Source organism: Lutjanus erythropterus, chromosome 15, assembly GCF_056507025.1.
Source record: "Lutjanus erythropterus isolate fLutEry1 chromosome 15, fLutEry1.hap2, whole genome shotgun sequence".
Taxonomy (NCBI): domain Eukaryota; kingdom Metazoa; phylum Chordata; class Actinopteri; order Lutjaniformes; family Lutjanidae; genus Lutjanus; species Lutjanus erythropterus.
Window position 1 is genome coordinate 25,508,887 of NC_139331.1, and position 15,093 is coordinate 25,523,979.

The 15,093-nt window shown below is 37.4% G+C and overlaps 1 protein-coding gene across 4 annotated transcripts in view; it reads left to right on the top strand.

Moving 5' to 3' along the window:
* Positions 1-15,093, top strand: part of lin28b (lin-28 homolog B (C. elegans)) — a 51,934-nt gene that overhangs the window by 6,881 nt on the left and 29,960 nt on the right. For 3 of the 4 annotated variants that reach the window (XM_084737653.1, XM_084737652.1, XM_084737651.1), the window contains exon 2: positions 13,820-14,028. In XM_084737653.1, the coding sequence (XP_084593779.1) occupies positions 13,820-14,028 (209 nt within the window). Of the gene's footprint in view, positions 1-12,569; positions 13,016-13,819; positions 14,029-15,093 lie in introns of those variants that run through there. The other variant, XM_084737654.1, reaches the window with a different exon arrangement.

Below are 15,093 nucleotides of genomic sequence, written 5' to 3' on the forward strand. Positions count from 1 at the left end.
TAGTGGAGCAGAACACGACTGAAAAGAGCATCTTGTCTTATGAAGTTCTGCAAAAACCCTAAAATTCAGATTAACTTCTTTAGTTCACGTTGTTTTTCAATCAAGTTTCATTTTTATTGTTTTCAAACTTGTTTGAACTTAAGATCAATCTTTTCATGTTTTTCGTCTGTGGAGGAGACTCAAAACAGAAACTTTTCTTGTTAAGTTTTGAAAGAAAAAAGCGCCGCTGACAAACTTCTTTAGTGTACTTGTTGTTTTAATCAACACAAACTAGACGTCTTGCTTTAGCCACAACTTTATTTGTTTTTATTTTACAGGATTAGATTGTTTTTTGAGTTTAGATCAGTCTTTTTTTTCCCACCTTGTTAGCAAGTGAAAATTGTTTGGACTAAAAAGAGCAACTTTTGCGAAAATAAGGTTCTGATGAACTTATTTATTTAATTTTGTTATTTTACTTGAAGTCTTGCTTTAGCCAGATTTGTTTTCAAATTTGCTTTAACTTGAGAAAAGTATTTTTTTCCCCACATCTATTTGTGAAAACTAAAAAGAACCAACTAGAAGTCACACTTTAGCCAATTTTTCATTTGTTAGACTAAAAAGGGAAACTTTTCTTTTGAAGTTTTGCAAAGACTTGATTATAAGAACATATGTAGCTTACAGATCTGTACTTTTCTGTTGTTTGTCTTAAAATGAAAAACTAGAAGTCTTGCTCTTGCCAGCTTTTATTTGCCTTTTGATTGTTTCCAAACTTGCTTCAACTTAAGATCAGTTCATTTTTTCCCTGCATTTTTATTTGTGGGAAACACTAAAAAAAACAACAACTTTCCTTTTGCAAAGACTCAATTATAAGAAAAACAACAACACACTCTAAAGAAGCTGATCAGTAACTTTGTTTTCCAAACTTCATAAGAAAAGTTGCTCCTTTTAGTTTCACTCTTCTCCACAAATAAAAATGTGACAAAAAGGACTTTTCTTAAGTTAAAACAAGGACAAATAAAACATTGGCTAAAGTTAGAATTGATTATAAAAAAACAAGAACATAAGAATATAAGTTGATCAGTAACTTTTGTTCTGAGGAAAGTTGCATGTTTTCGACTATGTGCTCCTCTCCACAAATAAAAAAAAGTGGGAAAAAAGACTGATCTGAAGTTAGAACAAGTTTAGAACAATCAAAGGACAAATAAAACATTAGCCAAAGTAAAACTAAAGAAGCTGATCAGTACCTTTTTCTTTTGAGAAACTTCAGGAGAGAACTCGCTCCTTTTCTCCACAAAGAAATAAGTGGAAAAGGAATTCATATGAAGTTAAAACTAATTTGAAAACAATGTTATCCTGTAGCATAAAAGCAAATAAAAAGTTGGCCAAAGTACCATTTCTAGCTGGAGTTGAAAATAAAACAAACAGCAAATGTAAAGAAAAGTAGATATATTTTAGGAAAAGCTTAAATAAAGGAAGTTTTCTCTTCAAACAGCCTGTTCTTGTACAGCTAACATGAGTTTCCCCTTCGTTTCCCCACTGAAAATATTTTCCTCGGCCATATTAAGGTGTTCACGTTGAGTTTATGAGTCTTAAAATCTCCTCTAATCTCTGTTTTGCTATTTCAGTTGCTTCCTTTGACCAACAGGCGCACCCAGCGCCACCCATATCTAAATTATTCCCTGTCATTAGCTTGCACACATGTCAGTTAGCTGCACGACGGTGATTTCCAGCGACTTGTGCTAATCAGAAAGGTCCTGTCAGGATATGAGTGAGTGGATAACATCTGACACTGGTATCCAACCCTGTGACCCAAACAGTAATTCTATGGCCACTGCGGAGGCCTCCTCTACAAGCATCTTCAAAAACAGGCCCTTTTTTTTCCCCCCCTTTTTTTTTTTTTTTTTTTTTTTGCGCGGGCGGGGGCTGGGATGGATGGATTGGGGGTAGGGGTAAAAAGCTCGTGAATTCCGGAGGGTGGGCTCTTTAGCTCTGGTGGGTGGAGATGGGGCTTGTTGTTGTTTCATTCCTCCAACGTGTTTTTCCTCTTTCCTCGTACCCGCGAATAACCCCTTGAGAAACGTCCCACCAGGGTAGATGTGAGATAAGATGGGAAGTTTCTCAATGAGCGTGCTTTTCAGGGCTTGTTGTTATTGATCCTGTGTGTGGCCTTGAGTAACCGCAGCTTTATGGTGAGACCTGTTCTTCTTCTTCTTCTCCCTGCGGCGTTTGTCCCATGTCGGTGGACATGAAGGAGAACTTGAATATGCAGTTTAAACTGGAGCAAACTTTGTTTTTCACCCTTATAGAACTTTAATGGTTTGTTTTTTTTTAGATTTACACACATCAGGGTTTCTGCGGGTTTCAACAAGTAAATTTAAGACTTTCAAAGATCTTTTTAAGACCTTTATGAACACAAGCTTACGTCTATTTCTTTGGGACATGCACAGTCTGCATTAGTGTTCCTGGTTCAATGCTCATTTTATAGTTGTTATAATGTGATCAAGCTATTTTCCCAAAAATACATTTAAAAGTGAGACTGAAGTTAATGCAGTTTTATAAAAGTAATATTTCTTTCATAAGTCAATCCATTTTTAGACAAAATTTAAGCCATTTTAGGGACTAAAATGCAGATTGTTGGATTTTAGGCTGTTTAATGACCTGATGCATTTTTATGATGATTTCCATCGATTAAAATCTGAGTATCAGCAAAGTAAAAACTATCAAACGGACACAACTAAAAACTTGCTGAAGTCAAACTTTAACAAGTTATCTTGCTGTTTCTTTTTAAAAAACAATATATTTATTTGTTTTCCCCTTTACAACAAGTAAAAGATGAACACATGATAATGATTAGTCAATCGTAAAAAAAAATTAGCTGCCAGTTATTTTGATAATCGATTTATTGTTTTCATGCAAAAATATCAAATGTTTGCTGGTTCCAGCTCCTTCAATGTGAGGATTAGCTGCTTTTCTTTGTCATTTATGATAATATATGATTCCCATCAGGATTTTGCAGGGATTTTCTGGGGTTTTTCTAAAAATTGGTGATGCATGTTGCAATGTTTTTATGTTTTTTTTTTTTTTATGAAATTGTGGGAGCAAGTGACAACTGCAACAAAAAAATTTGAATTTTTTTGTCTGTAATTCATTACAAAGAAAGGGACACTTGTTCCAGGGAGAATAAACCCGGGCTCTGTTCTGAGAAACTTTACCAACAAGGCTCAGGATTACAGAAACTTTAACAAAATATGCCCTGTGTGTAAATGAAGACGTGTACCTGGGGGGTATTCCTCAAACTCAGCAAGTTCACTGAGTATTGATAAATATCAATAATAGTGACAAACCTGTTCTTTACAGTACCCACAAAAAGACAAAAAAGAAACAACAACAACAAAAAACACGCTCCAACGATAAATTAAATTTGAGGAAAAGCTGCACGGAACGGACAAAATCCCAAGGTTGTGCAGACTTCACAGAGATCAGTTAAATTTGTTTAACTTTGTTTAAAACTGTTAAAGTAAAAACTTCATAAGTTTAAATTTGCTGAATCCTTATTCTTTTTTTAAATGACACATGTATTAGTTTTACAACAAGATCGACACATAATGATCAGTTGATTAATCAGTTAGTCCATCGGAAAAAAAATCAATTGCCAACTACAGTATTGAAACTATCAATCAATCGTTTTGGTCATTTTTCAGGCAAAAATGTCAAACACTTGCTGGTAACAACTTGTGAAAGATTTGCTACTTTTTCTTGTCATTTTTGACAGTAAAACAGGATTTCACTGTTTTATTTAGGGGGATTTCTGCAGTCTAAACTGCCTGATTTCACATCAACTTTCCTGGAAAATTGTGATGCATTTCACAATGTTTTTAGACTTTTTTTTTGCAATGAAGTTCCAATAGCGAGTGGAAATAGTTTTTTTAAAAGTTGTTTATTTTGGCTGAAACAGTTACGATCACAACTTGAATAAAGTTAAAGCTATCAAACTGACACAAGTATGAACATAGAAGTTATTAACTTTCTGAATTTTTACTTAACTTTTACTAATATTGGCAGTTTTTTTTTCTTTCTTCATGTGGACCACTTGCTTAAGTAAAACTTTTACTCAAATTAAACTGGTTTGTACTCACAGCAAAAGATTTTCTTCATAAGTTCTAATTTGCTGAATAGTTTTTCTTTACTTTTCCTTTTAACATCAAATAAAAGATAGTCACATCATAACGATTAGTCTATAAGTCAGTCAAAAAAAAAAAACATTTTCTGGATCCAGCTTCTTGAAAGTGAGGATTTACTGCTTTTATTCATGGACAAAAATCTTTTTGACATTTTTTAGATGAAATGACTAATTGATAAATCATGACAGAACATCAGCTCAGATCACACACCCAACACCAGAGATTATAAAGAAAATTTGCAACAAGAAAAAAGAAAAAAAAAATCCCTGCAGCAGATATCAGGAACAGATTTCACATGATTTGGGTTCTCAGATTTTACAGAAATGGTCTGTTTTTGAATGTATAAACATGTAATGACACTAAATTAAACCACACTCTCTACCAGCCTCTGCAATAAAATGTTAGTAAGAATAAAGTACAGTGTTTTGTTGTTACACATCTTTATTCTTTTTTAATGCAGAAGAGAAACAAGCACAAATGACTCGGCTGACACTTTTCTCGGCGTGCAGGCTCTGAACAGAGCCACCATTTAACTATCATTGTACAAATCGCTTTAAAGTGTCCCTGAAAATCTTCTGCCAAGTCTGTCTGCTGTCTGGGAATCGATTTTCTACTGACAACTGCAGATCACGGGACTGAACACATCAGTTTTCAGGTTTGTTTTTCTGGGTTTTCCAGTCACATTCCAAAGCTGTGAGTTCAGCCTCTCCTCTGGTGCCCACTATGATGCTGGGAGGTAACTGGTCGTATGTTAGGAACATGAGCTCCAAAACAACATGTGCATTGCATGGAAAGCATAGAAATTGCCCCTTACATTTAGTCTTTTTTTAAATTTAACTTTTTTTTATTGCTGATTAATGTCATGTTTAATCAATCAGTTCATAAAATGTCAAAAAAGCAGAAAGAAAAATGCCCATCACAATTTCCCAAAGTCTTCAAATTGCTTCTTTTGTCCAATCAACAGTCCAAAACCCAAAGACTCTTCATTTACTGTCATAAATGACAAAGAAAAGCAGCAAATCCTCATATTTAAGAAGCTGAAACCAGCATATGTTTGACATTTTTGCTTGAAAAATGACAATGGTTTATCAAAATAGTTGCAACCACTTTTACTTTGATCAACTACTTGAATAATTAACTTATCATTTCAGCTCTAATGAGCTATTTTTTGTCTCAGGTAAAGGGGGTTTAGGTCTCTCAGTGTGCTTGGTTGTTATTTCTGTAATAAAGACATCAGTTTATTCAACTGAAAAAGATAAATCAGACTTTAAAAAACAGGATTCTTTATAGGTTTGGAGTTCGGTGTTAGTTTTAGCTCTGGTTCTCCAGGTTTTATTGGTATTACGAGTTCAATTTGTATCCGATGTAGGAAGTTACCTTCAGTGTCTGCACTATGCTTTTATGTCGCCCCACTGGCCGACAAGACTTTCTGTCATCCTGGACTGGTATGATGACAAATAAAGCTGCAATGTTTAGTCAATTAATTGACTTGCTAATCAGAAGAAAGTTATTGCCAGCTATTTTGATAATCGATTAATTGTTTCAGTCATTTTACAAGTGGAAGATGTCAAAGTCTTTGGGTTTGGGACTGTTGGTTGGACAAAAGAAGCTATGTGAAGACGTCATTTTGGGCTTTTTTGACATTTTTTTATGTATAAATAATATGTATAATTCATGTCTGTGGAAAAAAAGCTGTGTTTCAAAAAGGGAACCTATTTGTGTAGGATTTTACATGTCAAGCTTTGGACTGAAGTTCTCTGTTCGCAATGTGAAGTTTTATGTAAGAAGTGATGTTTATGTCTGACATGTCTCACCACTGCAGTGGTATTTATGGTGTCTTACGAGGCCATGTGGGCTGGACACTTGCATGTGCATAACAGGGTGACCAGATGACAATGAGTGAAATTCAGGGGAGGGATCTGGGGGCCGGACTGGTCACGTGGCTGTGGTGGGTGTGGCCTCCAGTATATTACATTCAGTGTCAACAAACAATAAAATGCATGAAACTGAAAGTTCAACGCTCAAATTTATGTAGTATTTTTGTTCATGAGGTCAACTGTTTCATCTCGGTTGGAAAAGGAAACACAATGACTGTGTTGTATGTAGGCTAACATTGTGTAAATCAATATTCAGTACGTAAAATTCACTTTATTTGATCAATTTAATCAGTGCAGCGGATGGTTTGTCTGCGTGACGCACATGTCACGTCACTTGTTACCGTTCTTTGTCCTCACGCCTGCAGCTTCGGTTTTATCTTTCAAAAGAATAAGTGAGAACAGGATGACAAGTCATATACGTTCAGTTCACAGTTTTCAGCTTAACTGTCACCAAATTGGGTGTCCTCATCATTTTTGCCCTCAAATCTGAGCGTACATCACACAGACAACTCTTGTTTTAGCTTGTAAATATTAGCTACTATTATAACAGTTTTTGGGACAAACAGGACAGGATTCGGGACGACTGCTCATTATTTGGAACTGTCCTGAATTTTTCAGGATGTCTAGTCACCCTATTGCATAATGACTGACCTACTTACTTACCTACTTACCCACCTACCTACCTAACTAACTGTTGGCCCCATTTCCATGAAGCACAAAATACAACAAAAGCAGGGTTCCTGCACCTTTTTTCGGGTCAAATCTAAGCACTTTTCAAGCATTTTCAGGCTTTTCCACATATACATATGCTCAAAATGTTTTATTTCACTTCTTAATCACGTTAAATCAGATGTTATTGTGCTATAAACAACCAAAAATTATGTTTTGCAATAGAATTCTACAGAAGGGAGACAAATCCCTGATCCAAGCACTTTTCAAACCTTGAAAACACCAAAATAAAATTTCCAGCCTCTGTTCGAACTCGGCAAAGGGCACATTGTTGCATATTCATGTACCTAATAAGGGGAAATATTTAACTATACTATGCTAATATAAGGGTAGAACAAGTATGATGTGTCAGTTGCTGTTAGTAAACACACCAGAAAGAAAGTTGATTGTTGAGTATCAAAAGAAAAAGTGCTTATGTTAAAGTTATCAAGATACCAGAATATAAAGCTTCGATTCAATACTAAACTGCAAAATATAAGATATTTGTTTGAACTTGTTTAAAGTTAGTGTTCGGGCTTCAAGTTGACTGAATTCGAAAAGACAGAGTCGAGGTAATTTTGTAATGATTCAAAACATCAAACCTTTCTAGTCAAATAAACTGAATTAACTTTAGTTGAACTTGAGAAAACATGTTCAATAAACTTAAGATATTAAGTTGAACCAATGACTCTTCAGTAACAATGATGAAAATTTACAACACATAACATTTATGTATTATCTTTTGATTAACGAATTAAATACTAACCATCATCGTAAAGTGTATTAGAGACACACAGCGAGTTTTCATCATCTTCATCATCATCTTAAACAATGCATGCTGGGAAGTCTGCTCGTATGCTGATCATGTTTCTTTAGAAGTTTAATTTAGTGAGTTGATTGAACTCTGTACAGTACATTCATTCAACTCATCATTTCAAATTAGAAGAACTCATGTTAATGAAATCTAAAGTTTAATTAACTTGAATAAATAAAACTATAAATGTATGTTAGTTATGTAGCAGTTTAGTTGATCCCACTGAATTCCTGTAGTATTTTTCTCTACAATGTAGTATAAAAACTTAAACTTGATACCTCTTTTGAAACCACAGCACAGAGGAAAGAAAAAAATCTTTTTTTTTTTTAATGAACAACCTCTGCACACACTGCTGGTACAGTCACTGTCTGGTTTTGCTGCTGCAAGGCAGACTGAACTGAACTGAGTGCTTGAATGAGCACTAAGATCATTTTTGTAACAGCTTAGGTACTTTCGATTCTATAATTAATGGATACTGTATTGTTTTAAACATGTCGTATTGAGAAGCATCAATACTTTTGACAACCTCAGCCTGTGCATTGTTTTTTTTCAGGGGGAAAATCCTGCATGACATGTCTCAAACTTTATCATTTGCTTTTGTTCTAATTTCTTTCATATTTTTCCATGTTTGTTTTCCATGTTTTCCCCTGCTGCTATGACTACAGCAATTACCCCCAAAGGAATCATTAAAATTTAATTGAATCCCATCTAATCTAATCTCTCAGAGTATAATAGCCTTATGTAGCTGCACCAGTGATGCTCAACTCGCGGTCTGCGGGCCAAACCTAGCCCCTGATAGGGCGCAAGGTGGCCCACCGACCAATCACGCCGTTTATCCCATGCAGGAGGGACATGCGTCGGTTTTGTTTGAGGGGATAAGTGAAGCTGTCAGTAACAGAGAAGGCTGATGTTTGTGTGACGGTGTTTCAGGCTGTGCAGAGTGAAGCAGGATCAGATGAGACAACAACACTGAGCTGAGGAGGAGCAACAGAAACACAGAAATGAGGATAATTCTGATCACATTAATGTGTATTTCACACTAAAAGAGCTTAAACATGCTGTTCACTCTGTCCCTGAGAGGAGCAGTTTAAGTTTATGGTTTATATTTATGAATTATTGCATGATGGAAAAGGTTTCAGCCATGTTTGGCCAAAATAAGAGCCTGACTGATATACCAGTCGACCGATATTATTGGTCGATATGGACCTGATGTGGGCTTATCACAGGTATATGGGTATTGGTGAATATGTTTGCCGATATGCTCTGATATGATTCTTTTTCTTTTACAGAACATAGAACGCAGGAAACGATGCTTCAGGTGATTTAGATTCAGCTTAAGAGGTAACATTTATGAGAACGAGAGGAGGCAGGTGAACATGCAGAGAACATGATATGGTTCTTGTTTTACAACCTGCCCCTAAGCTATTTATTTTACTTTCATTTGTTCTTTATTTTCTTAAGATGCTAAAGAATATTTAACTTAAATACGCTTTAGTAGTTAGTTGTTTCAGGAAGCCGTCTCCTGAGTATCTTTGCATGTCATATTGGTGCACAATTTACATAGAAAAGGTCTAAAAATTTACTATATCGGCGTCCTTATCGGTAATTGGTCTAAAACAATCCCATAGCAGTCGGGCTCTGACTCACATGTTAACAACTAAAATACAATTGCAGTTATTAAATGCAGCAAAATGCTGGATTTATTTATCAGTATTTGCACAGTTGATTTAGTTAATTAGTTAAGCCAATAAATAAAGAACTTCAAAGAAAGATTAGTTATGGGTCTTTTATGTGATAAATAACATGATTATTAAGGTTTGTTCATTATGTGGCCCCTAGCTTCCTGCTATTTTGCAAAAGTGGACCCCGGACAAAGCAAGTTGAACGAAACTACGCCAACCCCTTATGATACGACTCTGGGATGTAACGATAATCTGTTTCAAACTTAAATTATTGTTAAAACCGTGTTTGATTGTTGCACTTGGAAAAACTCTAAATAACAAGGTTGGGTAGAAACAGACTACAGGATTACATAATCAGTTTAAAAAAAATAAGTAACTATAATCAGCCCAGCATTATATTCTAGATACATCAAGGATGGCTTGATTACATTTGTGGATTACGTCTGTAAAATATGGTAATTTATGGCAAAGTAATTCTCTGCTAACCTATAAAAAGTGCATCTGACATACGGAGGTTTCTTAGACAACTGCTCCACATAAAACACCTCCATGCAAAAATGCATTTTTATTTACATTCAAAATGTTTTGAGATGTTTAAAAAGAAAAAAATAACTTTGTTGTACTTAAATTTTTATGGCTGCAAACAATTTTTTTTCATGCAAGCTGCAATATTTACAAGGTTAGCGTTGATGAAATCCAAAATTCAGATTAGGTTACATTTTTTGGAATTCAATGGATTATGGTACAAATGACAAAAATTGCGATGTAATTTGGATTCAGTAACAGACTACATTTCAAAGTAATCTGACCCAACCCGGGAAAGTTAGCTGCAGTCTCCCAGATGCAGGTGCAGCATGCGATAGAGATGTGAGGTCCCTCCCCTTCCAGTGCGCCCCATGGGATCTTACTTAGGGAAAAATATGAATGATAGTCTACAGGGAAAGACAAAAAATATTTTGTTCCTGTTTGAATTGTGCCACAAATTACACATGATATTTGTCAATTCGAAATATAATGTTATAGTCAAGAAAGTCACGATTTGTGTTAGGTTTGTTGTAATTTAGTTTTGTGTGAAGCTGCTCAGTGAACTACATCTCTCGTCTCACACTATATACGTCACCAACACCAACATCGCCGTCCTTTAAGTGTTTTACACAGTGACTCCTGGTCTTTATGTCATCCGGGAAGCCAAAGAATGAGTAAGACCAGTTACTCTATTGACTGCATCCCAGTACAAAAACACACAGACGTCGTAGCTTCAGTGGCTAACGTTAGCTTTTGGAGGGAAAAAGTCATGACGTCACTTCTGCAACTTCTGGGTGTGTAGTCTTTCTTATGTATCTTCACAGTTTCACACTTCAAACAGTTTCACAACAAACTGTGACTTTCTGGAATTAATATTTTAAATTGACAAACATCATATTTGTAATCAGCAGCACAATTCAAGCGGTATCAACAAATTATTTGTTGCCATAGACTACAGTTCATGTTTTTTACTAAGTTTGGTCCCATGGTTGTCCATCGGAAAGGGAGGGACTTTGCCTCTATATTACTGTTTCAATTTTTAATAATTACTAAAACCATCTTTGATTACCACACTTACAGTAAATACTGTCCAACATCAACATCAAAGTTAGCAACAGTCTCCCAGACGAAGGCGTAGCAATGTGGGTTTGTTTTGCATCACTGAAAACATGCCAACTCAAATAGCTGAGAGGTTTTCAAAGTAAAAGTTGGTGAAATGATTTCAGTGTGTGTCAGTACTTTTTGAAAATTTCCAACTAGAGTTACAACAATTAACTGATTATTAATAGACTTTATAAATTACTGGCCAACTATTTTGCTAATTGATGAATCTTTTTGAGTCGTTTTTAATAAAATACAAAAGTCCAAATTCTCTGATGTAAATATTTTCTGGTTTCTTTCGTCCTCTATGGCAGTAAACTGAATATCTTTGGGCTGTGGACAAAACAAGACATTGGAGGATGTCATCTTGGGCTTTTGATCAACAATTTCCCCCTTTTACTGACATTTATGTACGATGCCATTTCAAATTGTCTAGAGGTTTTCAAAATAAAAGTTTGTGAAGTGATTTCAGTGCGTTTATCCGGAAACAATTTCAACTGGAGCTGCAATGATGAATCAGTTATTCATTCATCCATTCAAATTAATGGCTAACTATTTTGAAAATATATTTGAGTTGTGGACAAAACAAGACCTTTGAGAACGTCACTTTGGGGTTTTGAAAAGAGTGATAAACAGTTTTAAAGGGTGGATATGTCATGCCATGGAGGGGACAGTAAACATGTCCCACTGGGAGCTACAATGGTGGGAGGGGGGTCACGAGTCGGTTCACTACCGTGCAGCTACACTAAGATAATATAGCCACAACAAAATAAAACAATATAGCTACACTACAACAATATAGCTATGTGTGCATTAACAAGAGAACTGAAGCAGATGTTTAAGAGTAACGCAAAACTTACTTTCCCTACATACTAATTACTTTTAGAGGCAATGATTGTCAAAGTGATTCGGTTAAATACTAAATGTAACTTATTACTGAAATCATAAGTTGCCCAACACTGGTCTCATGCCTGAGCCGCACCGTGAGAAAGGAGATGGATGTCGTGCTGCTGCCAGAGGAGTGCTGACTAAGATTGCAGCATGTATGGAAATATATATAAAATATTTGTGTATTTCTTACTTTCCCCCTGAATAATTCACTAGGCTTATTGCTAGTGGCTTAATTCATATATTATGTATTTTGGCAGTAAAAAGAAACCTGTGGCTATATGTAGGCAGTGGACTAAACCAAAGTAAGGTGTATTGAGGGGGGACGCAATCTTTCTAAACTTGCAATTGCATTGTTCTGCACCTGTAATAAACACAGATGATTTGTCACAATACTGAATATCACTAATAACAGTGACTAGACATTGACAGATGACAATGATTTTATTTGAATTATTTGATCAAAAATTTTTGCTAGGGACATGTCCATACCACCCCTATCCAATTCTACGCCCTCGACATTTTTCTTTCTTACCACTTACTGTTATGTTAGGGACTAAATACTAATCTATTGGTTGATAATAAAAATAATCAACAGATTGAGCCCTATTTTCAACACATATTTACAATATTGCAATAATACTATTAACGATAAATGGGATAATTTTGGTCCCTTTGATCTGATATGATTTTTACACGTTTCATCTCTAGTAAGACTACAGTTTTAAAACACAGTGTAAACAATTCACCCTTGTGTTTTTCTTTTATATAATCATACAGCTGAGGTGAACGCTGCTGCTGGGCTGGTTGCGAGTTCGATTCCCCCTCTTCTTCTCCGTCGCCTTCTTCTTCCTCCTCTTCTTCTTCTTCTGAACTGCACAGGGCAGAAATTAGCAGCAAGAAAGCATGTAATTGACAAAGTCACGTGTTCTCACTACGGGAACGGGCACAGCCAGCTCGAGAGCGAATGAGAGCGCAGGAGAGGGAGAGAGAGGGAGAGGGGAGAGGGAGACAGAAGGAGGCAGAGAGGGAGAGAGCAGTACAGAGGTGGTGTGAGTGAGGACAGGGATTGAAGGGAAGAAAGAGAGACATGACAAAAATATCAAAAGGCAGAAAGCACGCCGTACCATGCGAGCTCAATTGGTGACCGATGGGATCGAGGATGTCGGATTAATGGTGACTACCGCAGCCCGATTTCGCAGAGGAAGCTTCTCTATTGCAACTTGGGCGCAGAGGGTCCGCGGGGAAACATGGCCGAAGGTTATTCTTGCAATTATTTCTCTATATTTTCTTGCTCTTTTTTAGTTTGTGCCTCCCTATCTTCGCTCGCAGCGAGGACGGAGGGACGGAGGGGAGGGAGGAAGAAGAGGAGGGAGGCGGTGGTGGTGGAGGGGGGCAAGGTGCAACGTGATTGTTGTTCCAAAACCTTTAAAAAAAAAAAAAAAAAAAAAAAAAAAAAAAAGAAGCCCGACCCGAACCGCCCCTGCCGATATCTAACCATGTTGCCGCTGCGTTAAGATACACGCATTGTTGGAGCGTATGTGCTCGCTTTTGCCTGCTAGTAAACCTCGACGAACCATGTGTACACCTGCCTTTTGGATCCTGTAGCCAGCACAACTCCAGATGCACGAGAAAAAGCCTCCACAAGTTGACGGAGCATGCCTGTGCACGAAGCAGGGGCGATCGTCTGTCACCAAACAACTTTTTTTTTTTTTAGGGGGAATGTTTGCGTTGATGCACCGGGAGCACAGCACCATGCGTCGAAAAATAGTGGTAGTGTAGGAAATTTCTACCGGCCCTGAACTTCACATTCACGTAGCCCGTGTTTGCAAGTGGAGGGGATTCCCCCCACGCTTCTTCAAGAAGTTTTTACGCAACAGAGCCCCATTATTAAACTTATATAAACCGGCGTGCGCGCAAGGAAATAACCAACCTGTCTGTGGTGTATCTAAATGTTCTAACTTTCCTCTTCTTCTTCTTCTTCTTGTGTGTGTGTGTGTGTATGTGCTTCCCCCACCTCCCTCCCTCCACCCTCCTTCCATACCACCACCACTCTTGTTCCAGGAGGGCCGGGTAAAGGTGGCGGAGAAGACCCCGCCAAGTCCACCGACGAGCAGGAGGAGCGGACTCGACCTCAGCAGCAGCAGCAGCAGATCCTGTCGGGCTCGGGCTTCTGCAAATGGTTCAACGTCCGAATGGGCTTCGGATTTATCTCAATGACCAGCAGCGAGGGGAGCCCCGTCGACCCCCCTCTGGATGTTTTCGTCCACCAAGTAAGTTGGAAACAGCCGTAAAACACCACTTTTCTAAAATAAATAAATAAATAAATAAATAAACGTGAAACGGCGCTTTTTTCAACACTTTTCACTTTGCACCTCAAAATTCGCCATCCTGATTTCCCTCCCCTGCAAGGTTCCTTTTTTTTTTTTTTTTTTTTTTTTTTTAAATTTCTCCTCTGTTACATTGAATCATCCGGATGTTTTGCATTACCCAACACGTTACTGTGTAATCACATGTTGTCCACGGGCACGAGAGAGACAGAGAGAGAGAAAAAAAAAAAAAAAAAAACACGCCAAGTTTCCTCTTTAAGCCACATGCGTCCAGCTCTTCCCTCCCCTCCCCTTCGCTCCCCTCTCTGCACTGAAGGGAAGACATGTCGTGTGGCTGTGACACGGTTAGTTTCACACTTGGCCCTAATGGACAGCAGAGCTTCATGTCCAGCCAGCTAACATGTCGGAAAGCAGTTTAAAAAAAAAAAAAAAAAAGTCAAACTGGGTGCATACTGGTTGCTGTCGTGTCGTTGGAGGCAGCGTTTTGCTCCCTGCTGCTGTTTTTGTTGATGCATTTGAACCTTTCAGCTCATCTAAACCCTTTAACATCCATGTTTTCCACCGCATGCGTGCACTCTTTGATTTATTGTGCGTTGGAGTTCACGTCCGAGGCCTTGTTTTTTTTTTTTTTTTCTTCGACTTATTCTGTAGCAAACAAAGTCCTCCCTCCGTTTAATCGTCCCCTCTTTTTTTTTTTTTTTACGGTCCAATAAAAGTGGCTTTGAAATTCTCTGGGAGGAACGACGGAGGATGAGGAGAGGCATTTCCACCGTTTTCATGTGACACCCTCCTCCAGAGGTGTCTTTATTGTGGACTCACGGGGATGTTGTGCTGAACTGGTGGGAAAGGGAGGGGGGGGGGGGGCAACACGAGGGGTCAGATGTCAGCAGGGATGTAGTGGTGGAAGCAAAAGACTGTGGAGAAATAGAAATCTTCAGCCTTTTCTTGTGGAACTTCAATAACTTTGATTGCATTTTTCTTTTTTGTAATTGTGTTCCAGTCTAAGAG